The sequence below is a fragment of the Berghia stephanieae genome, chromosome 2 (assembly GCF_034508935.2).
Source record: "Berghia stephanieae isolate SIO BIC M18660-M18661 chromosome 2, UCSD_Bste_1.3, whole genome shotgun sequence".
NCBI lineage: Eukaryota > Metazoa > Mollusca > Gastropoda > Nudibranchia > Aeolidiidae > Berghia > Berghia stephanieae.
Window position 1 is genome coordinate 128,528,363 of NC_088361.1, and position 26,250 is coordinate 128,554,612.

The following is a 26,250-nucleotide window of genomic DNA, read 5'->3' on the forward strand; positions in this document are numbered from 1 at the left end:
TTTCAATGAATTGACAGCCGATCACGGACATCATTGTAGTCTATCAGTCGACAGTCAATATCATGTGATTTGATTCATCATAACTTTTTTCGAATATGGAAAGGAACGAAATGTTATCTATACCGAATGTGTTGCTAATTTCCTCTTTGGAAATCTTTTACGTTGAAAGTATGAAGGCTGGTATCTTACCTACCATCGTGTCTAGAGAGCGTGATGTTACCAGCATAAAATAGCCTAATTAGTGACTTTCCTTACAACGCCCACTTCTAGGCAAGAGACTAGCTAGTCAGAAACTAGAAAACCTTCAGGAAATCCGATTTTTTTAGTCACTTGCTCCGCTTAGGCTTAAGCCCAGCAAGTCATTTACTAGACTAGTAAATAACGAGACCTAGTCCGCGTTGATGAAGACGGGCCCAGGAATGTTTCATAGATCCTTTAATTAATTTTTAATTTGTCCTTTCCAAATGATTTTGTATTCTTGATTTAAAACGAGGCCATTAGTTTTGCCCTTGAGACTTTTGAAGTGCGAAAAAAAAAGACGGAAGCATCATTTTACGAAATATGATTTATATTCCGTTTTGTATTTATTTATTAAAGCTATCAATTAGTCTTTAATACTTTTTTTGTAACCATTTGAATGTAGGTACCCCTCTCGGGGGAATTGTTTGCTAGTGTCTCGGGGGGGGGGGGGGGGGGAAGGGGGGGGAACTTTCACATGGCCCCAGGATGGACACATGGAGTGAATTCAATCTCAGTTTCCTGCTTGATTAAGTCCCCTTTCGTTTCAATTTCAAAGACCTAGAATTATTGTAATTATTGTATTAGTGTGTAAATGTGGCCTATCGCCTCAACACAGTATTATGTCGGCGTGAACAAGACAAATAGTGATTTTAAAGCAAAAATTGCCAGAAATGTGAGATTTCTTTTTAATACATCTTAATATCTTATTGTATGGAGATGTGGTCTAGTGGTTTGACATTCGCATTCGGATCGGAAGGTCCTGGATTCGTGTCCCGCTCTGAGAGGTGCATAGTTGAATCCTTGGAAAATGTTCTTTACTCACATTCTCTCATAGTACTCAGGTGTAAAATGAGTACCTGGCTGTTAACAGCGTCGTCTCTGTCCAAAAAAAAATGAAAATATCGCCTAACAGGCGTCATATCTTGTCCTATATGTTGAGTGTTGGTATTGGCTAGGGACCTCTTGTAAAGTTTTATGAGCACGTTTTGTGGATATTGCGCTATATAAAATCTCATTTCAAAATTTTCATTTTAAAACATATTTTTCAAATTTGATTATTTGTAACACTAAGGCTCTGAAATCACTGTACCAATCGTTACATACTTTTGCATGGTGTTTAAAATTGACATGAAGATGGTTTGCGTGTATTCTGATATTGATTAGACACCGTGATGATCGATGGCGCAGTATCAGAAACATTTCCTCTAAATTACGGCGTTCCGCAGGGTCTGTCCTTGGTCCTGTTATTTTTACTCTTTATACTCAACCTCTTTCGGATATTTTTGTGAAAAATAAATTAATGTATCATTTCTATGCTGATGACACTCAGATCTATGTAAGCGATATCTCTAGTAATATCCCATCATTGATTATCCGTGTTGAGGACTGCATTAGAGATGTTAAATGCTGTATGGAAATTAACAAGTTAAAGCTGAATAATGAAAAGACGGGTGATGGTGTGTAGTAGAAAAAGTGTTTTGAAAGATGATTTTCTGAAGTTTACTCTAAATATAAATGGGTGCAAAATTAACCTCTCAACGTGTGTGAAAAACCTCGGGGTAATGCTAGATCAACATATGACTATGCAGGCACAGTTTGATTCTCTATGTAGAAGTTTGACAATATGCTTAAAAAGAATTGCGTCCGTTAGACCTTTCCTAACAAGAGAAATAACATGCAAACTAACAACATCTTTCTTACTATCTAAAATAGATTACTGTAACTCGTTAATCTCGAATGTAAGCAACGATAAAATATCACACCTGCAAAGTATCCAAAATGCGGCTGCTAAATTGATTTTAAGAAAAAAGAGAACATCCTACTCGTTGCCACTTTTGTATGAGCTGCATTGGTTACCAGTTAAAGTGTCAATCGAATTCAAATTAGCAGTATTGTGCTATAAGTGCCTTAATAATCAAGCACCATTGTATATTACTGAATTTTTAGAAACTTATAAGCCAACGAGGAGTCTACGCTCTGCACTAGATTCTATGAAACTAATTGTTTCAAATAAATATAAATATAAATTTTCGGCGGCAGATGGTTCAGCCACGTCGGTCCTTCCATCTGGAACTCTCTTCCTAAAAGAATAAGAGAAGCGGAGTCCTTATCAATATTTAAATCAAAGTTAAAACACCATCTCTTTGTTAAAACACATCTTGATTAGTACATCTTTGTAATTTGACCCCAATATGAATATTAATTTAGTTTATGTTATTATATCATTATTTTATATAATTTCCGTATTTGACATAGCATGTGGATTGGATTATAATATATTTCGTATTAATGACTCTATGTTTAGTTATTACATTGTTGTATGATGATAATATTATGTTGATGTAGTATGTATAATGTTTCATTTGTATAATAATGTCACTGTATTATTGTTTCGCGCATTGAGCATCACCCAGTGATGAAAATGCGCGTTATAAATGTTATGTATTTTTATTATTATTATATTATTATTATTATTATTATTATTTATTATTATTATTATTATTATATTATTATTATTATTATTGTTATTATTATTATTATTATTATTATTATTATTATTATTATTATATTATTATTATTATTATTATTACTATTATTATTATTATGATTTTATCGAAAAATCAAATTTGTTTCGTCAAATCCCATCGAAAACATACACCATTATTTTTAGTACGTTGGTTGCTAGTCAAACTTCCGGTTTTGCGAGTATGACGATGAGGTGGGAGTACTTGCATTGAATTGATACCATTTCGTGGTTTCTCTTGTTATTTTGGATACAATCAATTTCTAAAATACCGTTTCCGTTGTTAATATTGGGAAATAATTCTACGACATGTGAGCGAAATATCTAAGATATTAAATGCAGAAAATATCTCTCTGTGCCGAAATAAAAATCTCCGTAGAGTTCTCTAACGAATTCGAAAAATGTATTATCTTTTTAGACAATAGAAATTGACTTCAAATTTAATGCAACACTTGTATCATAAATTTTGAGTTGATCGACCTATCATGAAGTTCATTGAACGGGTACCTTGAACTAGACCCTAAAGACAAATTTCCCCTATGGGATGAATAAAGTGATTTCATTATTATTAAGCACTGATTTTATGAGGATTGCGAAAAATTTGATTTGTGTGTTTACTTTTAGTTCATCGATTCCATAAAAAAAAAGAGTAGGACGAATAATAAAATTGTCAAACACAACCAGTAGTTTAGGGTTTGCATCCATAGATTAATGCGAGCCACTTTCCAATGTTTTTTTGTTTTTGTTTTTGTTTTTGTTTAATTTAGAAATTTTAAGGTTTCGTGTTTTTAAAAATTGAATAACACAATGGAACAACAGCTTAAAAATAATACACTAATAATATAGGTAATGTTTAATGACTCACGATCATATACAAAAAATGTTTTCGATGGATGAGTGTTTAAAAAATATATCACATATCAATAGGAAGCAACCATTCTATGCATATAATGGTTTCTTAACAGTATAACAATAACACACACACACACACTCTCATATATATATATGTAAGATAGTGTATAAATATATATATATATATATATATATATATATATATATATATTATACACTATCTTACACCCACCTCCTCCCTTATCACACATATACATAAGAAAACAATATCAGAATTATTCCCCCTTTCTATTTCAACCTTCGAAGCACCGGTTATATAACATTCGTGATTTTTTTTTTTTAAGGAATAAAATATATTCCATTCTTGAGAATTTTCTTTTAGGACTATCGCCAAAAAAAAAAAACAGCAACAACAAAACAAAAACAAAAACAAATAGGTAAAGCCTCAAATGCATCGAAGTAAACAATGAGAGCTAAGTTTTTTGCACAAAAATAAAAATTCCGGATAGCATGACTTTAACTTTAACCCTGGTCCTCCCGATGTAAATGAAATGCCTAATTCACTAGACCATCAGGCTCCTTATTAAGTATTTGGCTATTTTTGTGAAACACCGATATTATGGGACGGTTTCAAACAATATGTACAAGTATTTGAATCTCATGGCAGGACTTTGCGAGGTTCTAGTTAAGAGTTTTGCCAACATAAGGTTCCTTCAAATATCGATCGATATATGATGGATGAGTCTTCTGGCCAAATACTTAAATACACGTCTTTCCAGAGTACGGTAGTTAACAGGTTAATAAAGATTATAATATAACAGTGGTGAACTAATTTTCTGTCTTTTACTTCTACGTCAGCATCATCACACATTACATAGTCAAGTGTTGGTGATTGAAATAGTAAGAGTTCAGCATATACTACAGTCAATCTTCTATTCCTAAGTCAGATTTACACTATCTTATCACACACACAAAAAACAGGTATAGCGGAACTCTACGTATGAAACCAATACTTTATCAACAAACATACATTATAATTGAGTATGGATCTCCAGACATTCTCCGTTGGTTTTGTTGTGGTAAGTAAACAGCAATATTATTGAGCAGTCTGTCGCTTACATTGGGTAAACTAACAGCGCACCATAGATTTAAATTGATTCTACGATGCCATAGACGTTTAAATGTTCATATGGAAGATTGTAAAATACAGTATAACAGGATGGGATGGCATTTTATGTACAAATCTCAATGTCATTGGCGTATATTAATATTATTATCTCCAGACGTTGTAATATGACAATTATCTCAAGGCGTTGTTATATGAAAATTATCTCAAGACGTTGTTATATGACAACTATCTCAAGACGTTGATATATGACAATCATCTCCAGACGTTGTTATATGACGATTTTCTCTAGACGTTGTTATATGACGATTTTCTCCAGACGTTGTTAAATGACGATTTTCTCTAGACCTTGTTATATGACAATTATCTCCAGACGTTGTTAGATGACAATTATCTCCAGACGTTGTTAAATGACGATTTTCTCTAGACCTTGTTATATGACAATTATCTCCAGACGTTGTTAAATGACGATTTTCTCTAGACCTTGTTATATGACAGTCATCTCCAGACGTTGTTAAATGACGATTTTCTCCAGACGTTGTTAGATGACAAACCCTGATATACAGGAGGTGTTAAATCACATGATGCTGCATCGCCTGCGACTCTTTCTTTTTGGTGGACTGTTGTTTCTCCGTAAGAAGACGCCACCACTTGGGGTTACATCAGGTTTTTCTAAAACAAAATAAAATGGTAGATGTATGGACAAACAATAATATTATTGTTACTATTCATTTAATTATGACTATTGATCTTTATTTGTTGCAATGAAATGGACTTGTAAGCTGGTATTGTAAAACATGACTTTGATCCGATCTTTGGTTTCAAACATCAAAATACATCAGGATTTATCTATACCACATCCTAAATAATCGTAGAAAATGTACGAGAAATTAAAATTTGTTTCTATTTCATATTCGCACACTTGTAACTTATTTGATTATAGCAGCTATCAGCTTGCAAATTTGACCAGGGAGACCTCTCCCTTCCCGCGTGGCACATGGGAATACATGTTGTTATACCCTTTTAGTTTGTGAGAAAACTTGATTTTATCTTACTATGATAACAATAACAACAAAACGAAAACAAACAAAAAGAAGCAAGTAAAATGAAAGTAAAATTATGAGCCATCTTTACTACCTTTTGTTAAAAACGTAAGAGCGGGGAATATTTATACCCGCACAAGAGGGCTTAAATATGTGAGTCCTCTGCACACACGGATCCAGCTTCAACAATATTACCTGAGAAGACCAAAGACCGAAACGTCGTTTACTTTGTTTTGTATCTTTTTTTAAGAGTAATTTTTACTACCTTTATTTTACTTAACATTTTATTGACATCTCATTATCCTTGGTATAGTCTCAATGGGTGTCCATCGTAAATGGTCCCTGGTTCAACCCCTGCCGGTGCTCACCATTCAGAGTCCCAGGGTCAATGCGCACATCTACTTTGATTCGAAACAACACGAGGGCCACGCCTCTTTATCCTCTGATCAGTTAATGAGCAAAGTATTGCAGTACAGCAGTTGGGAATAGCATGGCGTTTTTAATTGCCTTTCATAAAATAATCACCTTCTGGTTTCCACATATCTGTCTGTGCATCATAAGAATACAGAGGCTTTGTCTCTTTATGGCGGAGTGTGTGATCCCACCATTCTGCCATTACGTATTTCTGCAAAGAACAAAACAAATAAATTAATCCACACTGAATCCATCCAATGAAAATCCGATGGAAATATAACTAAAAAACAAATTTCTTCTCACCAGTAATCCCTATGCATTACAATTAATATTTCTCCCGGTGGTCTATGTGCACAAGAGGGTATAATATAATATAGGCTACCTTCAAGAACGGAAATATGAACAGGTTGTCCAGATAACCAGAATTGGTTTTGATCTTTAGGGACCTCGATTGAGAGTTAAAGCAAGTAGGTTGCGTTATACATAAGACCACAGCGCCATAATTTTCTTTTTCATTATGTCCAAGTATCTTAACTAATTTACAAAGAAATGTTTCTGTCGTACCTTTGATGTTGATGATGATGACGATGATGCTGCTGCCTCTTTTTCTTCCATTCTCTTTTTCCTATCTCCATCCGTCTCCTTTAGCTCCTCAAACATGGCTCTTGTCTGCTCTGACATTCTTCCAGCTCCCTCGAGCTCTTGCTGGAATTCTTCCAGGAGATCATCGCTACCTTCCCGGTAACACACTGGAAATTGTTAGAATTAAAAAGGTTAAAGGTTTTGGATGATCTAGTGCCTTATCTGATTTCTAATAAATCAAACTGATATCAAATCTGATTTTTTTTTTTCAATTGAGTATGTCCGTGATTGAAGTAAACGTAGTAGAGAGAGCATTTTCATTGTCATTTTAGTACGGCTTTTAATTATAACATATCAAGTAGGTGTCAAGTCTGACTCTTCAAATTAAATGACTCAGTGATTACATATAATTTGTCATCATTTCAAGGCCATCGGAACTTATTTTGCAATCTATATAAAGATAAGACAGCTCAAGTGAAGCTCTAAGATCCATGATCATTATAAAACATAGTATAATAGGACACCAGCAGATCGATGTATTTCGATGTGACAGATCATGAATACTCTGTATAGTGTTATCTGATGAGATGAGCATGTTATTAGATTTATTTCATAAATTTATAAAAGTCTCATTTAGGTATGAAGTTTTTGCGCTGTTGATTTTCTGAATGATTGATCTTTTTATCCAGTGATAGTGTTTTCTTTTTAGGACTCTATTACCGGCCAGAAACATGTCCGTTATAACATCAAAGTGGCTCAATTTCAGATGACGGCCCTCTGTTACATCGGCGAGTTCGGAATAGAAGCTTTCGGAGGCGTTGTTATTTCCTGCTTGTATACCGTAGACCTGAGACAAGAAAATAATGGTGATCTCAGTTGATGATAGATAATATAGGGAGTTAAAGGTAGTGGGGGGGGGGGGGGGGGGGGGGGGGGGTAACTATGTCAGGTTTTTAAAAAAAACATAAATTAGCACGCCTCTCTAATGCAGCTCACCAACCTGGAGATGTGACAAAAACTATTATGGATAATTCAAAGTTTTGACCTCTGGTAAAGGTTATGTTAAAAACTTCTTGGGTTTTGTCTGGGTCCCGTGTCAGTATCAGCGACTGTGTATGATTTAGGTTGGCTAAGCTTATGCACATGGGTAGACTGCTGCTTCGGTGTACTTCGAAAAAAAAAATCTCCCGTCGTCTCTTTTTTCTTAGACTCTTGTAACAGAGACTATCGCATACACTGAATTCTAAATATAATTATCCTGAATAGTGTGTACCATTTTCCTAATGTTAGGCGAAGAGAAGACCAAATTGTGTCGAAAACGAGCCACCAAGGACCAAGGGGAGTTTAGTGCTCGCTGGATTCTACTATGCCGAATTCCAGCCCGCTCTTCAATACATACGACACGCTGAAGCTGAGTGACCGAATGTGTGGGTTACCTCCCATGAGCATCGGAATCAAGCACGCTTTTTGGCTTCTCCAGAGGGCGTGCTAGAATCCAGCGAGTAATGTACATTGTAAAAACCAAAACAAAAAAAGTTACCTTGACTCCCATGCCTTTGAGCAGATTTAGCTCTTCCCTCCATTCTATCTCTTGGTCGGTATAGGAAGGAGGATGAGGGAATAAGTCCCCAATCACCACCAGGGCCTTTGCAGACTCCTCAGCCCAATCCAAATGCTGGGCCTTTCTTAGAACCCATTCGTAACACTGTGTGAAATTGAAGGGGTAGATCGAGAGTAAGTAGTTTGTAATGTCGATGATAATGATATTGTGATTGTCATGGTGATGATGAGAGAATGATGGTGATAATGATGACGACGACGACGATGATGATACCTTTTGACATTATTGCCACGTTAGAGGTAATCTTAATCGATTGGTATTTGAAGTATAAGCTCCCTGGTCTTAATTTTTTAAGAATGTGGTTTATCAGTGTTTCATAGACCTTACCTCTGGACTGTCTCCGCCTTGAGTTTTTGGTACATCCCAGGCAAAATTTACTAGAGCGTCCACATCAGTGGTTAGATCCAAACACCTAGAATTGGTAAAGACAAAGGCAATGGTCATGCAGATAATATTTATATAAATTCAAATATTTTAGGTATGTTACGATACATACATATAAAGGGATTTTATAAAATACATTTCTATGGATTATTTATACATACACGAAACTTTGCACACGCACATATTCACACATACAAACACATACACACACACACACACACACACCGACAGTCAGAAACACACACATACAAACACACATGTATATATGTATATATATATACAACACTTTGACTTCTCTCTGGGCTCAAGACAGCCTGGTACCATTCTCAAAAGCTTTTCATGAGAATCGATCATATTTGGCTGTTGTAACCAGCTTATAAAGTGATGAGAAACAACTTGAGTAAGATCATTGGAGGGGACTAAGAAAAGTATTCTTGTACTCCTGCGTTTGAAATTTCGAACTCGTTCCAAACGCACGCTCCCAAGGTCGCGCAATGGTATTGAGAAATCATTTGAAACTCCAAACGTAGGAATTCAAGAATACTATAGTTTTATATGATACTGTTCACAATGTGTTTTGGACAGCTTTATCTACCCAGTAATTGGTTGGTAGGCAAAAATTAAATTCTGCTTTGTTGAACATTTTCGAGTCCACGTCATTGACGTTTCTACCAACCATTTTATCAAGTAATTTAACAATTTGATATTTAGCCAGTTTACTGCCGTCCTCTAGAAAGACGCGTAATTAAAAGTTTGGTCAGAAAATTCGTTGTTCAAATTTCGATCGATTTAATTTGACCCTCATCTTGGCAAAAATTCTCAAACCTGGGATTAAGGAAGACCTTGCGAGGTCCCATGTTTAAGAGTTTGTTTGTTTTTTTTGCCAAGATGAAGATGATAGTCATTGAAATCGATCGATATTTGAAGTACGAATTTTCTGGCCGAGTTTTAAAATACGTGTCTTTCCAGAGTATGGAAGTTTTAAGTGGTTAATGCATACTTGATTACATATGAGGATTCCTGGTCACAGTAGTCTCCGTGTGCTATGAGACCGATCCGTATGTTGGGAATGTCTTGGATTAGTCGAGTACAGCACTCCTTTAGCTTGGTTCTAACCTGGGTAGAGGGAGATATTTTGGTATTTATTGTAGGTAATGGGGGGGGGGGGATGAGTGACAGTATAGAGCTGTAATACTAATGGGGACAATATAGAACTCTAATACTAATGGGGACAATATAGAGCTCTGACACTAATGGGGACAATATAGAACTCTAATACCAATGGGGACAATATAGAGCTCTGACACTAATGGGGACAATATAGAGCTTTGATACTAATGGGGACAATAAAGAGCTCTAATACTAATGGGGACAATATAGAGCTTTGATACTAATGGGGACAATAAAGAGCTCTAATACTAATGGGGACAGTATAGAGCTCAATACTAATGGGGAATGGGCCACTTTAAGGGAAACTTTATTGAGTTGTAGTGATAGAAGATGGTAGATACGTGACAACGGGACGATGGCGTCAACGATGATGATGATGACGACGACGACGACGATGATGATGATGATGATGATGGTGATAATGATGATGATTATGATGATGATGGTGGTGGTGGTGGTGGTGGTGGTGGTGGTGTTGATGGTCGCAGTGACACCTACCTGTTGCAGATACTGGTACATGCTTCCCGTGGTATCGAATGAAAACACCACTTCTACCTGTTTACCGTGCGTCTGAAAACTGGTAAGGACAGACTGAAATGGTTTGGGGGGAGGGGGTTAGATAGAGACTGATTTGTAAGTAATGAATGATTATTGAGTGTTGAGATTTATCCTTCTCTCCCTTCTCTCTCTCTCTCTCTCTCTCTCTCTCTCTCTCTCTCTCTCTCTCTCTCTCTCTCTCTCTCCTTCTCTCTCTCTCTCTCTCTCTCTCTCTCTCTCTCTCTCTCTCTCTCTCTCTCTCTCTCTCTCTCTCTCTCTCTTCTCTCTCTCTCTTCTCTCTCTCTCTCTCTCTCTCTCCTCTCTTCTCTTACCTTCTTCTTCTTCTTCTTCTTCTTCTTCTTCTTCTTCTTCTTCTTCTTCTTCTTCTTCTTCTTCTTCGTCGTCGTCGTCGTCGTCGTCACCATCATCATCATCAATATCATCATCGTCATAGTTTTCGTTGTAATCTTCGTCACAAACAAATACGGTAAGGTTTATCGATCTAACCAATACACCCAATCTAACCTCTTTTTCATGTTCGTCCATGAAATCCGCCTCTGCAGCCCCTCCACGCTTCACTGGCTCGGGGACTGTCTTTTTTTCTGAAGGAGTAAAATTGCATAATACTTTTTTAAAATCTGCCAGTCACTCGTTGGCCACCCTCGTATAAAACTGATAGGAAAATGAGTGATATCACTGGTCATCCCTTTTTTTAAAACTAGGACCGTCATTTTCGTTGATCTCAAATATTGGTCAAACGATTGATTAATCGATTTATTTTTTCTACCATGTATATTTGTGTGGGAAGTGTTTGTGTGTGTGTGTGTGTGTGTGCGTGTGTGTGTGTGTGTGTGTGTGTGTGTGGGAGGGGAGGGGTGGATGGGTTTTTAGAGTGGCTGGTTGTAGCGGTGTTATTTTTCTATTCGTTTTCCTCTTTACCCAGGAGGAAATAGATACTAGATATTCCAAAGCGGAACCCCTCATCTCTCATTTTAATGATAAAGATAATATTGAATTTGCTCATTTGGACAACATGGGTAATTCCTGCTGGCATCAGATATCTTGTTTGATGAATTATCTATATTCCTTCGTGGAATCGTATCATGATGTCATGGCGGAAGGGCATAATTATTAATATTGAATGTGTGAAGAATTGCGTTTTCAAAGGGCACTCTAATTGTTGTCAAAGCCAAAATATTTCTAAAAGAAAAGGAAAACCAACAACATAAACAAACCAAAACATTCAACATTCTTTCTTCTTCTTTTTTTTTTTTTACCGTTGATTTTTACGTTGATCTCTGCACAGTTCTCAATTCCAAGGTCCAGCAATTTGGATGATGACGAAGTCAGCACTTGTCCTTTACACTACAATATTATGTGGATAGCAGATAATTAAATATTATTTGTATTATGTGAAGGCAACGATACAACGTACATTCGGTAGACACTTGGCAGAAAACAATGCACGTCTTTAGCTAATGCGCTAGCATAATAAATATCAACATTCATTTTTGAACAAATCATCTTTAGTACAACATAATCTTCAAAATGTTATATTAATTTTTCTTTTTAAAAAAAAATCAATTATCTCCTCTCTCTTCTCTTATCTTTTGAGAACCTAGATTAATTGGGGGGGGGGGGGGCGTCCCGGTAACTCAGCACACTCTCTTCTCACGCAAAGGGACCGAGATCTATCCCGGGTGAAGTCGAGATTTTTCTGACCTCCTGTCAATCCAGCAGTATTTGGGTAACTGGATCTGTTAGATCTGACGGAGAGTACTTCCGATAAACTAGCGGTCAATCCTAAGGTTAGCAACCAATTGCTATTGTCCGTTTCACGCTATAGAAACCGGGAAGAACTCCGGCTCAATGAGCAAATTAGCATGAAAGATTAATTGTCTTATAAATGTAAACAATTTTATATACAGTATATTCAATCACTGTGGTATTTCATGTAAACATTTGTATATATTACATTTATTATTTTAAGCATTTCACAGCACTATCGGACTGTCCATTTTTCTTTTCATTTCTATATCTGTTGAATACCCTCTCATTCCAAGCTGCCAGCGTAATGGTAGGTCACTTGTCTTTTGGTCGGGATATCCGAGTTCGAATATCGCTAGATTTTGATGGCTTTCAAAATAGAGATTTCGGCCTTTTAAACAACCTAACATGAACAGAAAGAGACAGCGAACTAAAATGTATTAATCACTTTCTTTTAAAGTCTCCGACCTATTAGACACGTTTTTGGATAAGCCGATGGCCACAATGCACAGTGACTTCATAAATAAAAAACACACCTCTGCCGATATTTTAAATATAAACATCTATTCACAGTAATTACATCTGGTAGACAAGAAAAAGTCAAACTTCAAACGTGTCTGGCTTGTAAACAAAATTGATTTTGATTTTCGTGCGGCTATGTGGGCTAGTGATATGACACTCGCTTTCGGATCGGAAGGCCCTGTGTTCGAGCCTCGCTCGAAGCATAGTTGAGTCCTTGGAAAATGTTCTTTACTCGCATTCTCCCACTGTACTTAGGTGCAAAATGACTACCTGGCCGTTTACAGCATTGTCTCTGTCCGAAAAAAAATTTTAATATCGCCTAACAAGCGACGTCTCCCCCTACATGTTAAGTGTTGCTGTTGACCAGGAACTAGTGCGGGGCGGTCCTTGGCAAGCTTAAGGACCACGGTCCTACGGTCCTTGGGAAATGAAGACCGCAAGGACCGGTAGACCGGTCCGTTCATTCTTGAACCGTTAAAGACCGCTACACGATGAAAACCGTGGCCTACAGGAGTAAAACACACGGAGTAGTCACACTCATTTCAAATTGTAACCTAATTAGAGAAGAGGGGTGATGCCTTCTTATTTGCTCACCGTACTTCATTGTTACTTCGATAATTTAATAAAATTTGAAATTTATCCCCATTAACGGAGATAATGGTATCGCCCAAGGCGTTGATCGAGTTGTTCGTGGCGTTGATACACACACGCAACTCCTACCCCCCCCCCCCCCCCCCCCCCCCCCCCACACACACACATTAGAGGGCAGCGAGCATTGAAGAGTAAGAGAGAGACGTGAAGTTATAATAAGAGGGGGTGGATGAGGTGATAAGAGGGGACGATGGTGACTTTTCGCCAGATCTAACAAACTCAGCTACCCATTCATTGCTGAGTAGACAGGGATTCAGAAAAAAATCGACTGCACCCGGGATCGATCTCTGGCCCTTTGCGTATAAAGAGAGTGCTCTATCAACTGAGCTATCGGGGTCCCCAAATATTCTATTGGACCTTTTAAAAATACAGACGTTATAACTGGTTTTTTTGGACGGAAGAAACTAATGAAACTCATATTACTTGATTAGTTAAAACACCAAACGAAATTTTAATATTATTGTATTATTTTAAATGACAACAATGCGATAGAAAGGAGTGGCGACAAGAGATGGACAAAGAAAACAAAAAATCAGACTTGCAACTTGCTAGGTTCGACACACACACACACACACACACACACACACACAACACACACACTCTTTAGTAGTCACATACATTTCAAACAATAACCCATTAGAGAAGAGGGGTCATGCCTTCATCATAGATCATTGTCATTGCGATCATTATGGTGTAGTAAATTTTGAAATTTACCCCGTATAATGGAATCGTCCAAGGCGTGCGCCTCCTGTTCCCCCCATCTCACACACGAAAGGGCGGTTTGCGGAGTGGAGGGAGGTGGTCGTCTGCCTCTATGGTCGTCTGTGTCGTTTAGTGTATGGCAAAGGGGGGTGGGTGCGATTAATTAAGTGGGATGGGTGGTGATTGGTGGAAGATAGACAAAGGACCGAGGCAACGAATCGCTGGGGAAGTAGTATGGCGCGAGACCGTTGAAAGGTGATAAGAAGTGAGGACCGCCGGCGGTCTTCCTCTTTGGGACTGGACCACGGTTCACAGCTAAAAGACCGTGGGACCGGTCCTCGGTCCGGTCCTCAGCGCGGCACTACCAGGAACCCCTTGTAAAGCGCGTTGAGCACGTTAAGTGGATATTACGCTATATAGGTTCAATTTTTTAAAAGCTTTTCAGTGATTGACTAATAAATAGTGTGACCTGAATTAAAGAAGAAACACTTCCACTTAAACCCAACCACCCACCTAAATAAAGCAATTATACATCTACTCATAGATACTCACTTCCACCTCTAATTGTGACACATTTACTCCACTCTTGTCACAAATTTCGCTCATCAATTTTGCGGCGGTCTCCAAGTTAGAAATAGTCATCTCCTCCGTGTTACCGTCCGGCAGATTCAACACCAGAGCCAGAGATTTTGGAACGAGGACCTGCACGATGGGAAGAGTAGAAGAAGGAAGAGTGAAAATAAAGGCTCTTAAAAATGGAACACAATCAGTTATTCGTTTATTTGATTTGATTAGTTAATTAGTTATCAATTTATATATATTTTTAGTTATTTATTCATCCGTGTAATTGTTCATTCATCTATTGGTCAATCTATCAATCCATTAACCAACCAATCAATCAGTGCATCAATTTATATATTTTTCTCGCAGCGTGGCAGTGCTTAACAGTCTTTGTTTAGTATCCGAAAGGTATCGATCCAAAACCCGTTGCGCTGTGTGACCTTGATTACATCACCTCGCTTTAACTCAGTTTGTGGCGCTGCACTGCGGCTGATACCTGGGTTATTCCAGTTTCCCCTTGGAATAGACCCTAAAAACAAATTTCACCTATGGGATAAATTTCATGTATTTATTTATTTTCACAATCTCCACCACAAACAATGACAACAATAACGTCATCATCATCATCATCATCATCATCATCATCATCATCATCATCATCATCATCATCATCATCATCATCATCATCATCATCATAATCATCATCATCATAATTGTCACCGACAACAACAACAACAACAACAACAACAACGACAACAACAACAACAACAACAACAACAACAACAACGACAACAACAACAACAACAACAACAACAACAACACTATACAGTTACACAACTTTATCTAATTTACCTCAGACTTGAGAATGGTCTCAGCCCTGACTCCATACTCCTGTACAGTTTTGTTAGAGACCAAATGCTTCCCCTGGTATTTGAGCCTAACTTGGTTGCTTGCAACTCCTTCGTCTTTGGCCACAAGATCTATCACATCACCGATTTTTTTGTTAGGATGAACATCGTATTGAACGGCCCTGCCGTTTGATAACTTGACGTAAACGTCTACGGCCTTTCCTGCCATTTATGGATTGTTATATTGCGTCGTCTGAGGATGATTGATTAGAAACAACGTTAACATATTTGCAGGTCTGATAACCTAAATTGTTATGGGCTCATTGTTGTAATGGACACTTTCAAACCGACGTAAAATATTGTCTATTACTATTAAATCAATGTTAAACCCAGCCCATAATTGTGTTGTTATCAGAGCTCCTAGTTATGTCCACGTCCGTTAGAAATAACAACAACAACAACAATAATAATAATGATAATAATAATAATAATAATAATAATAATAATAATAATAATAATAATAATAATAATAATAATAATAATAATACATTAAAAATAACAAACAATAATAACAATAATCGTAATGATGACACGATGATGATGATGATCATGATGATGATGATCATGATGGTAATGATGATGATGAAATAATAATAATAATAATAATAATAATAATAATAATAATAATAATAATAATAATAAATAATAATAATAATAATAATAATATAATAATAATAATAATAATAATATAATAATAATAATAATAATAATAATAATAATAATAATAATAATAAATAATAATAATAATAATAATAATAATAAGATAAGTTTTTGGGAGGGGGGTGTAAAAAGAAAAGATATAAAAAAAAGAAGAAAAAAAATGTCACAGACACTATCTGGTAGAATGTCACACGCCACTTAACATACTTAGTAATGACATCATGTTTAATTTCCGACACTCGGACCAACATCCGCGATTCATGTGGCTGTGATCTATATTTCGACGATGCTGAAAAGTGGAATATCCGGGAAATAGTTGTAGAAGTCAATCTACGTCCATATTATGTAGTAAAAGTAGTAGTAGTAGTAGTAGTAGTAGTAGTAGTAGTAGTAGTAGTAGTAGTAGTAGTAGTAGTAGTAGTAGTAGTAGTAGTAGTAGTAGTAGTATAGTAGTAGTAGTAGTAGTAGTAAGTAGTAGTAGTGTAGAGAGTGAAGTAGAGAGAGAGAAGAAGAGAGAGGAGGTAGAGAGTAGAGAGTGAGAGAGTAGAGAGTAGAGAAGAGAGAAGAAGAAGAAGAAGAAGAAAGAAGAAGAAGAAGAAGAAGAAGAAGAAGAAGAAGAAGAAAGAAGAAGAAGAAGAAGAAGAAGAAGAAGAAGAGAAGAAGAGAAGAAGAAGAAGAAGAAGAAGAAGAAGAGAGAAGAAACACGTAACTGTAGTAGTGTAGTAGTAGTAATAGTAGTAGTAGAAGAAGAAGAAGAAGAAGAAGAAGAAGAAGAAGAAGAAGAAGAAGAAGAAGAAGAAGAAGAAGAAGAAGAGAGAAGAAAAAGAAGGAGGAGGAGGAGGAGGAGGAGGAGGGAGGAAGAAGAAGAAGAGAAGAGAAGAAGAGAAGAGAAGAAGAAGAAGAAGGAAGAAGAAGAAGAAGAAGAAGAAGAAGAAGAAGAAGAAGAAGAAGAAGAAGAAGAAGAAGAAGAAGAAGAAGAAGAAGAAGAAGAAGAAGAAGAAGAAATACACGTAACTGTAGCAGTGAAACCGGTAGAATAGAGGATAGAATCGTCGTGACAAAATAACCAATTACTCACCTTGTCGATTTATCAAAAGTTTCAAACAATGGTTATTTCTTTAAATTCACAGAAATAATAACGCAAATATTTTGTCTTAGTTATTATAAAAAGTAGCCTACGATCTCCAAGTGTTACCAATCATTGACTAAAGCAGGAATCCCTTTAGTTATTATAGCCAGCTTATTTGAGTAGACGAAAATACGAGCCAATGAAACTAGAGCTATTTTTAGAAGCGTAATCGGGAAACTCAGATACTATATTTAGTAGCTAGTTTTATTGGGAGTCCAGAGAACTTACACGGGTTATCTGCAGAGCCCTTTAGATACAAAATAATATATTATATTGATTAATTCATTTCGTTACAGCAGTTGTGATAAGACATATTCAAGCGATACTGCCCTTCTTCAGTGTAAAACAAACCATAAAAACTAGCAAAGCACTGAAATACTGTAGATAGCCTTTGTTGACACAGATATAAGAGCAGTGGGATATGAGGGGCTACGTGTGTGTGTGTGTGTGTGTGTGTGTGTGTGTGTGTATGTGTGTGTGTGTGTTTGCGTGCAGGAAAATATTAGAATGATAATATTTATTTTTAAAAATATGAATTGCACTGTCTTGTAAGGTGATCAGGCGTAAAGCTCATCGACCAGCATCTTGTTTTGGCAATAATAATAATAATAATAATAATAATAATAATAATAATAATAATAATAATAATAATAATAATAATAATAATACATTAATAAAACATTATGGACTCCCTGAAAAGATAGTAAACCTCATTAAGGAAATGTATGAAGGATCAAGTTGCAGGGTTGTACATGAAGATCAGCTTACTGGCAGCTTTGAAATTAAGACTGGTGTCAAGCAGGGATGCTTGCTCTCACCATTCCTGTTCATCCTTGCCATTGATTGGCTAATGAAGGAAACCTCCAAAGGGAGAAGAAATGGGATACAGTGGACCCCGTGGACACAGTTGGATGATCTGGATTTTGCAGATGATCTGGTTCTTTTGTCCCACACCCAGGACCAGATGCAAGCAAAAACCACAATTATAAACAGCCTCTCGGAATCAATTGGTCTAAGAATTCACCCTGCAAAGTCAAAGGTCTTGAGGATAGGTACGCGTCAAAGGGAGCAGATCAAAGTAAAAGGTCAGGAACTCGAAGATATAGACACTTTCTGCTATCTCGGAAGTATAATTGACAAGGATGGAGGCACGGAAGCAGAGGTGAAAGCACGAATAGGAAAGGCACAGGCTGCATTCACATCTTTGAACAGAGTTTGGAGAACTAAAGATATCTCCCTTCAACTAAAGCTAAGACTTTTCAACTCAAACGTGAAGTCTGTCCTACTGTATGGATGTGAAACTTGGAACGCATCACAGGCATGTATAAGGAGGGTAGAAAAGTGCCAGAAGACAATAGAGAATAAAAATTTTCCGCGGCGGTGGTGGGGTTTGAACCTGCGACCTTATTGGTACGACAACTCCGCCTGGCAGGTGAGAGCGTGGCTCTACCGTGTGAGCTATCCACGAACAAAATATTCGTTTCAAACCCAAGTCATTTCTAGATCCCTCTCTCACCCACTTCTGGGACCGCCGATTCGTTCGCCCACCACCATCGCGAAGTATTTTGACCAGCAGTTAAGCTTAATAGCCAATATTCTCAACACAAACATATAACATAGAAACGATTGAGACATTGAGTATGCTCCGGTGTATGGGGTGAATTTTTAATTCAGAAAAGTGAGTGGAGCAGGCACTTATGTTGGTAACAACAAGATATGAAGTGAGTAGAAAAGTGCCAGAAGACAATAGAGAATAAAAATTTTCCGCGGCGGTGGTGGGGTTTGAACCTGCGACCTTATTGGTACGACAACTCCGCCTGGCAGGTGAGAGCGTGGCTCTACCGTGTGAGCTATCCACGAACAAAATATTCGTTTCAAACCCAAAGTCATTTCTAGATCCCTCTCTCACCACTTCTTGGGACCGCCGATTCGTTCGCCACACCATCGCGAAGTATTTTGACCAGCAGTTAAGCTTAATAGCCAATATTCTCACACAAACATATAACATAGAAACGATTGAGACATTGAGTATGCTCCGGTGTATGGGGTGAATTTTTAATTCAGAAAAGTGAGTGGAGCAGGCACTTATGTTGGTAACAACAAGATATGAAGTGAGTAGAAAAGTGCCAGAAGACAATAGAGAATAAAAATTTTCCGCGGCGGTGGTGGGGTTTGAACCTGCGACCTTATTGGTACGACAACTCCGCCTGGCAGGTGAGAGCGTGGCTTACGTGTGAGCTATCCACGAACACAAAATATTCGTTCAAACCCAAAGTCATTTCTAGATCCCTCTCTCACCCACTTCTTGAGACGCCGATTCGTTCGACACCACCATCGCGAAGTATTTTGACCAGCAGTTAAGCTTAATAGCCAATATTCTCAACACAAACATATAACATAGAAACGATTGAGACATTGAGTATGCTCGGTGTATGGGGTGAATTTTAATTCAGAAAGTGAGTGTAGCAGGATTATTGGTAACAACGATATGAAGGGTAGAAAGGGCCCGAAGACATAGATAAATTTTCGCGGCGGTGGGGTTGTGAACCTGCGAAACTTATTGGTACGAAACTCCGCCTGGCAGGTGAGAGCGTGGCTACCGTGAGTAAAAAAATTTCTCAACATATTCTATCTATTCATTCTGGACGCTTTTCCACCACTTCAATACTTATTGATCTACCAACATTAAATGCCATGTGAGTATGCTCGGGTATGGGTGAATTTTTAATTCAGAAAAGTGAGTGAGCAGGCACTATTTGGTAACAACAAGTATGAAGTGAGTAGAAAGTGCCAGAGACAATAGAGAATTAAAAAATTTTGGGAGAAGTGGTGGGGTTTGAACTGAGACTTATGGTAGACAACTCCGCTGGCAGGTGAGAGCGTGGTCTAAGTGTGAGCATCACGAACTAAAATATATTGTTTCAAACCAAGTCATTTTGATCCTTACTCACCACGTTGAGACGCCCATCGTCGCCACCTCCAGCGAGTTTTTGACCAGCAGTTAAGCTATAGTCAATATTCTCACCAACGATAACTAGAAATTTGAGCTTGATATGCTCCGGTGTATGGGTGAATTTTTATCGAAGTGAGTGGAGCAGACTTTGTTGTACAACAAGATATGAAGTGATAGTATAAGTGCAGAAGACAATAGAGAATAAAAATTTTCGCGGCGGTGGTGGTTGAACCTGCGACCTTATTGGTACGACAACTCGCTGCGGTGAGAGGTGGCTTACCGTGTGTGCTATCCACGAACAAAATATTCGTTTCAAACCAAGTCATTCTAGATCCTACTCTCACCCTTGTGGGACGCACGATTCGTTCGCCACATCGCGAAGTATTTGACAGCAGTTAGCTTAATAGCTATATTCTCAACACAAACTATATACATAGAACGATTGAGACATGGGGTATGCTCCGGTGTATGGGGGAATTTTTAACTCAGATAGTGAGTGGAGCAGGCACTTATGTTGGTTAACAAACAAGTATAAAAAAAATCCAGACAATGGAATAAAATTTTTCCTGGTCTTGGCTTTATACTCACCTATATTGGTACACAAACTCTCACTCACTTTTCTGAATTAAAAATCACCCATACACCGGAGCATACTCATGTCTCAATCGTTTCTATGTTATAGTTTGTTGAGATATTGGCTATTAAGCTTAACTGCTGGTCAAAATACTTCGCGATGTGTTGCGCGAACGAATCGGCGTCCCAAGAAGTGGTGTGAGAGAGGGATCTAGAAATGACTTGGGTTTGAAACGAATATTTTTGTTTCGTGGATAGCTCACACGGTAGAGCACGCTCTCACTGCAGGCGGAGTTGTCGTACCAATATAGGTCGCAGGTTCAAACCCCACCACCGCCGCGAAAAATATTTTATTCTCTATTGTCTTCTGGCACTTTTCTACTCACTTCATATCTTGTTGTTACAACATAAGTGCCTGCTCCACTCACTTTTCTGAATTAAAAATTCACCCTACACCGGAGCATACTCAATGTCTCAATCGTTTCATGTTATATGTTTGTGATGAGATTATGGCTATTAGCTTAACTGCTGGTCAAAATTACTCGCGATGTGGTGGAACGATCGGCGTCCAGAAGTGGGTGAGAGAGGGATCTATGAAAATGACTTGGTTTGAAACGAATATTTTTGTTCGTGGATAGCTCACACGGTAGAGCCACGCTCTCACTGCCAGGCGGAGTGTCGTACCAATAAGGTCGCAGGTTCAAACCACCACCGCCGGAAAATTTTTATCTCTATTGTCTTCTGGCACTTTTCTACTCACTCATATCTTGTTGTACCACATAAGATGCCTGCTCCACTCACTTTTCTGAATAAAAATTCACCCCATACACGGAGCATACTCAATGTCTCAATCGTTTCTATGTTATATGTTTATGTTGAGAATATTGGTATTAAGCTTAACTGCTGGTCAAATATCTTCGCGATGGTGTGCAACGAATCGGCGTCACAAGAAGTGGGTGAGAAGAGAGGATCTATGAATGACTTGGTTTGAACGATATATTTTTGTGTTCGTGGATAGCTCACACGGTAGAGCCACGCTCTCACCTGCCAGGCGGAGTTGTCGTAAATAAGGTCGCAGGTTCAAACCCACCCCACCGCCGGAAAAATTTTTATTCTCTATTGTCTTCTGGCACTTTTCTACTCACTTCATATCTTGTTGTTACCAACATAAGTGCCTGCTCCACTCACTTTTCTGAATTAAAAATTCACCCCATACACGGAGCATACTCAATGTCTCAATCGTTTCTATGTTATATGTTTGTGTTGAGAATATTGGCTATAAGCTTAACTGTGGTCAAAATACTTCGCGATGGTGGTGGGCGAACGAATCGGCGGTCCCAGAAGTGGGTGAGAGAGGATCTAGAAATGACTTGGGTTTGAAACGAATATTTTGTTCGTGGATAGCTCACACGGTAGAGCCACGCTCTCACTGCCAGGCGAGTTGTCGTACCAATAAGGTCGCAGGTTCAAACCCCACCACCGCCGCGAAAATTTTTATTCTCTATTGTCTTCTGGCACTTTTCTACTCACTTCATATCTGTTGTTACCAACATAAGTGCCTGCTCCACTCACTTTCTGAATTAAAAATTCACCCCATACACCGGAGCATACTCAATGTCTCAATCGTTTTAGTTATATGTTTGTGTTGAGAATATTGGCTATTAAGCTTAACTGCTGGCAAATTTCGCGATGGTGGTGGCGAACGAATCGCGGTCCCAGAAGTGGGTGAGAGAGGGATCTAGAATGCTTTGGTTTGAAACGATATTTTTGTTCGTGGATAGCTCACACGGTAGAGCCACGCTCTCACCTGCCAGGCGGAGTTGTCGTACCAATAAGGTCGCAGGTTCAAACCCACCACCGCCGCGAAAATTTTTATTCTCTATTGTCTTCTGGCACTTTTCTACTCACTTCATATCTTGTTGTTACCAACATAAGTGCTGCTCCACTCACTTTTCGAATAAAATTCACCCATACACCGGAGCATACTCAATGTCTCAATCGTTTCTATGTTATATGTTTGTGTTGAGAATATTGGCTATTAGCTTAACTGCTGGTCAAAATACTTCGCGATGGTGGTGGCGAACGAATCGGCGGTCCCAGAAGTGGGTGAGAGAGGGATCTAGAAATGACTTGGGTTTGAACGAATATTTTGTTCGTGGATAGCTCACACGGTAGAGCCACGCTCTCACCTGCCAGGCGGAGTTGTCGTACCAATAAGGTCGCAGGTTCAAACCCACCACCGCCGCGGAAAATTTTTATTCTCTATTGTCTTCTGGCACTTTTCTACTCACTTCATATCTGTGTTACCACATAAGTGCCTGCTCCACTCACTTTCTGAATTAAAATTCACCCATACACCGGCATATCAATGTCTCAATCGTTCTATGTTATATGTTTGTGTTGAGAATATTGGCTATTAAGCTTAACTGCTGGTCAAAATACTTCGCGATGGTGTGGCGAACGAATCGGCGTCCGAATGGGTGAGAGAGGGATCTAGAAATGACTTGGTTTGAAACGAATTTTTGTTCGTGGATAGCTCACACGGTAGAGCCACGCTCTCACCTGCCAGGCGGAGTTGTCGTACAATAAGGTCGCAGGTTCAAACCCACCACCGCCGCGAAAATTTTTATTCTCTATTGTCTTCTGGCACTTTTCTACTCACTTCATATCTTGTTGTTACCAACATAAGTGCCTGCTCCACTCACTTTTCTGAATTAAAAATTCACCCCATACACGGAGCATACTCAATGTCTCAATCGTTTCTATGTTATATGTTGTGTGAGAATATTGGCTATTAAGCTTAACTGCTGGTCAAAATACTTCGCGATGGTGGTGCGAACGAATCGGCGGTCCCAGAAGTGGGTGAGAGAGGGATCTAGAATGACTTGGGTTTGAAACGAATATTTTGGTTCGTGGATAGCTCACACGGTAGAGCACGCTCTCACCTGCAGGCGGAGTTGTCGTACCAATAAGGTCGCAGGTTCAAACCCACCACCGCGCGAAAATTTTTATTCTTATTGTCTTCTGGCACTTTCTACTCACTTCATATCTTGTTGTTACAACATAAGTGCCTGCTCCACTCACTTTTCTGAATTAAAAATTCCCCATACACCGGAGCATACTCAATGTCTCAATCGTTTCTATGTTATATGTTTGTGTGAGAATATTGGCTATTAAGCTTAATGCTGGTCAAAATACTTCGCGATGGTGGGGCGAACGAATCGGCGGTCCAGAAGTGGGTGAGAGAGGGATCTAGAATGACTTGGTTTGAAACGAATATTTTGTTCGTGGATAGCTCACACGTAGAGCCACGCTCTCACTGCCAGGCGGAGTTGTCGTACCAATAAGTCGCAGGTTCAAACCCCACCACCGCCGCGAAAATTTTTATTTCTATTGTCTTCTGGCACTTTTCTATCACTTCATATCTTGTTGTTACCAACATAAGTGCCTGCTCACTCACTTTTCTGAATTAAAAATTCACCCCATACACGGAGCATACTCAATGTCTCAATCGTTTCTATGTTATATGTTGTGTGAGAATATTGGCTATTAAGCTACTGCTGGTCAAAATACTTCGCGATGGTGTGGCGAACGAATCGGCGGTCCAGAAGTGGGTGAGAGAGGGATCTAGAAATGACTTGGTTTGAAACGAATATTTTGTTCGTGGATAGCTCACACGGTAGAGCCACGCTCTCACCTGCCAGGCGGAGTTGTCGTACCAATAAGGTCGCAGGTTCAAACCCCACCACCGCCGCGAAAATTTTTATTCTCTATTGTCTTCTGGCACTTTTCTACTCACTTCATATCTTGTTGTTACCAACATAAGTGCCTGCTCCACTCACTTTTCTGATTAAAAATTCACCCCATACACCGGAGCATACTCAATGTCTCAATCGTTTCTATGTATATGTTTGTGTTGAGAATATTGGCTATTAGCTTAACTGCTGGTCAAAATACTTCGCGATGGTGTGGGAACGAATCGGCGGTCCAAGAAGTGGGTGAGAGAGGGATCTAGAAATGACTTGGGTTTGAAACGAATATTTTGTTCGTGGATAGCTCACACGGTAGAGCCACGCTCTCACCTGCCAGGCGGAGTTGTCGTACCAATAAGGTCGCAGGTTCAAACCCCACCACCGCCGCGGAAAAAATTTTTATTCTCTATTGTCTTCTGGCACTTTTCTACTCACTTCATATCTTGTTGTTACCAACATAAGTGCCTGCTCCACTCACTTTTCTGAATTATAAGGAGGGTACAGATTTTCGTAAACAGGTGCATGCGTAAGCTACTCAGAATAAAATGGATGGATAGAATGAAAAATGAAGAAGTATGGAAAAGAACACAGCAGAAACCAGTGGGAGAGGATATAGGAAGAAGACGATGGAGGTGGATTGGACACACGCTTAGAAAGAATGACTCAAATATAACAAAGAAAGTATTGGACTGGAACCCTCAGGGCAGAAGATCAAGGGGAAGGCCACGAGGAACATGGAGAAGAATTAAAGAAGCTGATATACAGAGAAGTGGTAAGACCTGGAATGAGATAAAAAAGTTGGCTCAGGATAGAGAAGGATGGAAACTGTTTGTCTGTGGCCTATACCCTGACCCAGGGTGAAAAAGGCAATGATGATGATGAATAATAATAATAATAATAATAATAATAATAATAATAATAATAATAATAATAATAATAATAATAATAATAATAATAATAATAATAATAATAATAATAATAATAATAATAATAATAATAATAATAATAAAAAATGGCTTTTATATAGTGCTTTACCCCGTTGTTACCGGCTCTAAGCGCTTCACGGTGATATAAAACAAAACATATTACAGTAAGACAAGTTTGATGGAAAAGTGATACGAATTCAATTTAACAACAACAGAATATGATAATAGTATTGCAACATTATGACGTAAAAAGATAAAACTGCGAGATTTGAAAGTTGTCAACGAATCCAAAAATGGGGGGCCGAAAATTGAAAAGATTGTTCACCTATTTTACGCAATGGCTTAGGTTTGACAAGGATTGATTGGTCATTGTTTGACCTCAAGTTTCTATTAGGGACATTTATGTTTAGAAGGTTTTTAATATAGGAGGGACTGTTGGTGCTCAAGAATTTGTAGACAACAGTACAAATGTTATAGACAAAATGCGCTATGAAAGTATGTATTTATTATCATCATCATCATCATCATCATCATTTTATTATTATTACTATTATTATTATGTCTTATTATTATTATTACTATCATTAATATTATTATTATTATTATTATTATTATTATTATTGTTATTATTATTATTATTATTATTATTATTT

At 38.1% G+C, this 26,250-nt stretch overlaps 1 protein-coding gene across 1 annotated transcript; it reads right to left on the reverse strand.

Moving 5' to 3' along the window:
* Positions 1-4,830: 4,830 nt before the first annotated feature.
* Positions 4,831-17,484, reverse strand: LOC144966593 (uncharacterized). Its single transcript, XM_078903284.1, has 13 exons — positions 17,343-17,484; positions 15,549-15,797; positions 14,688-14,837; positions 11,771-11,858; positions 11,019-11,095; positions 10,455-10,547; positions 9,787-9,902; positions 8,730-8,814; positions 8,322-8,486; positions 7,502-7,628; positions 6,764-6,948; positions 6,311-6,410; positions 4,831-5,414 (listed from the first exon to the last, which is right to left on the reverse strand). The coding sequence occupies exons 2-13, from the start codon at positions 15,771-15,773 to the stop codon at positions 5,320-5,322; spliced, it is 1,506 nt and encodes a 501-aa protein (XP_078759410.1). The 5' UTR covers positions 15,774-15,797; positions 17,343-17,484; the 3' UTR covers positions 4,831-5,319.
* Positions 17,485-26,250: the final 8,766 nt, after the last annotated feature.

What these genes read in the sequence shown, in the direction of transcription:
- LOC144966593 (XM_078903284.1), bottom strand. Translation starts at nt 15,773, where the DNA reads ATGGCAGGAAAGGCCGTAGACGTTTACGTCAAGTTATCAAACGGCAGG. An exon ending in GAATCCTCATATGTAATCAA is followed by an intron (nt 8,815 to 9,786) that starts GTATGCATTAAC and finishes TACCAATTCTAG; the next exon opens with GTGTTTGGATCTAACCACTG. An exon ending in TCAAAGGCATGGGAGTCAAG is followed by an intron (nt 7,629 to 8,321) that starts GTAACTTTTTTT and finishes TTCTTGTCTCAG; the next exon opens with GTCTACGGTATACAAGCAGG.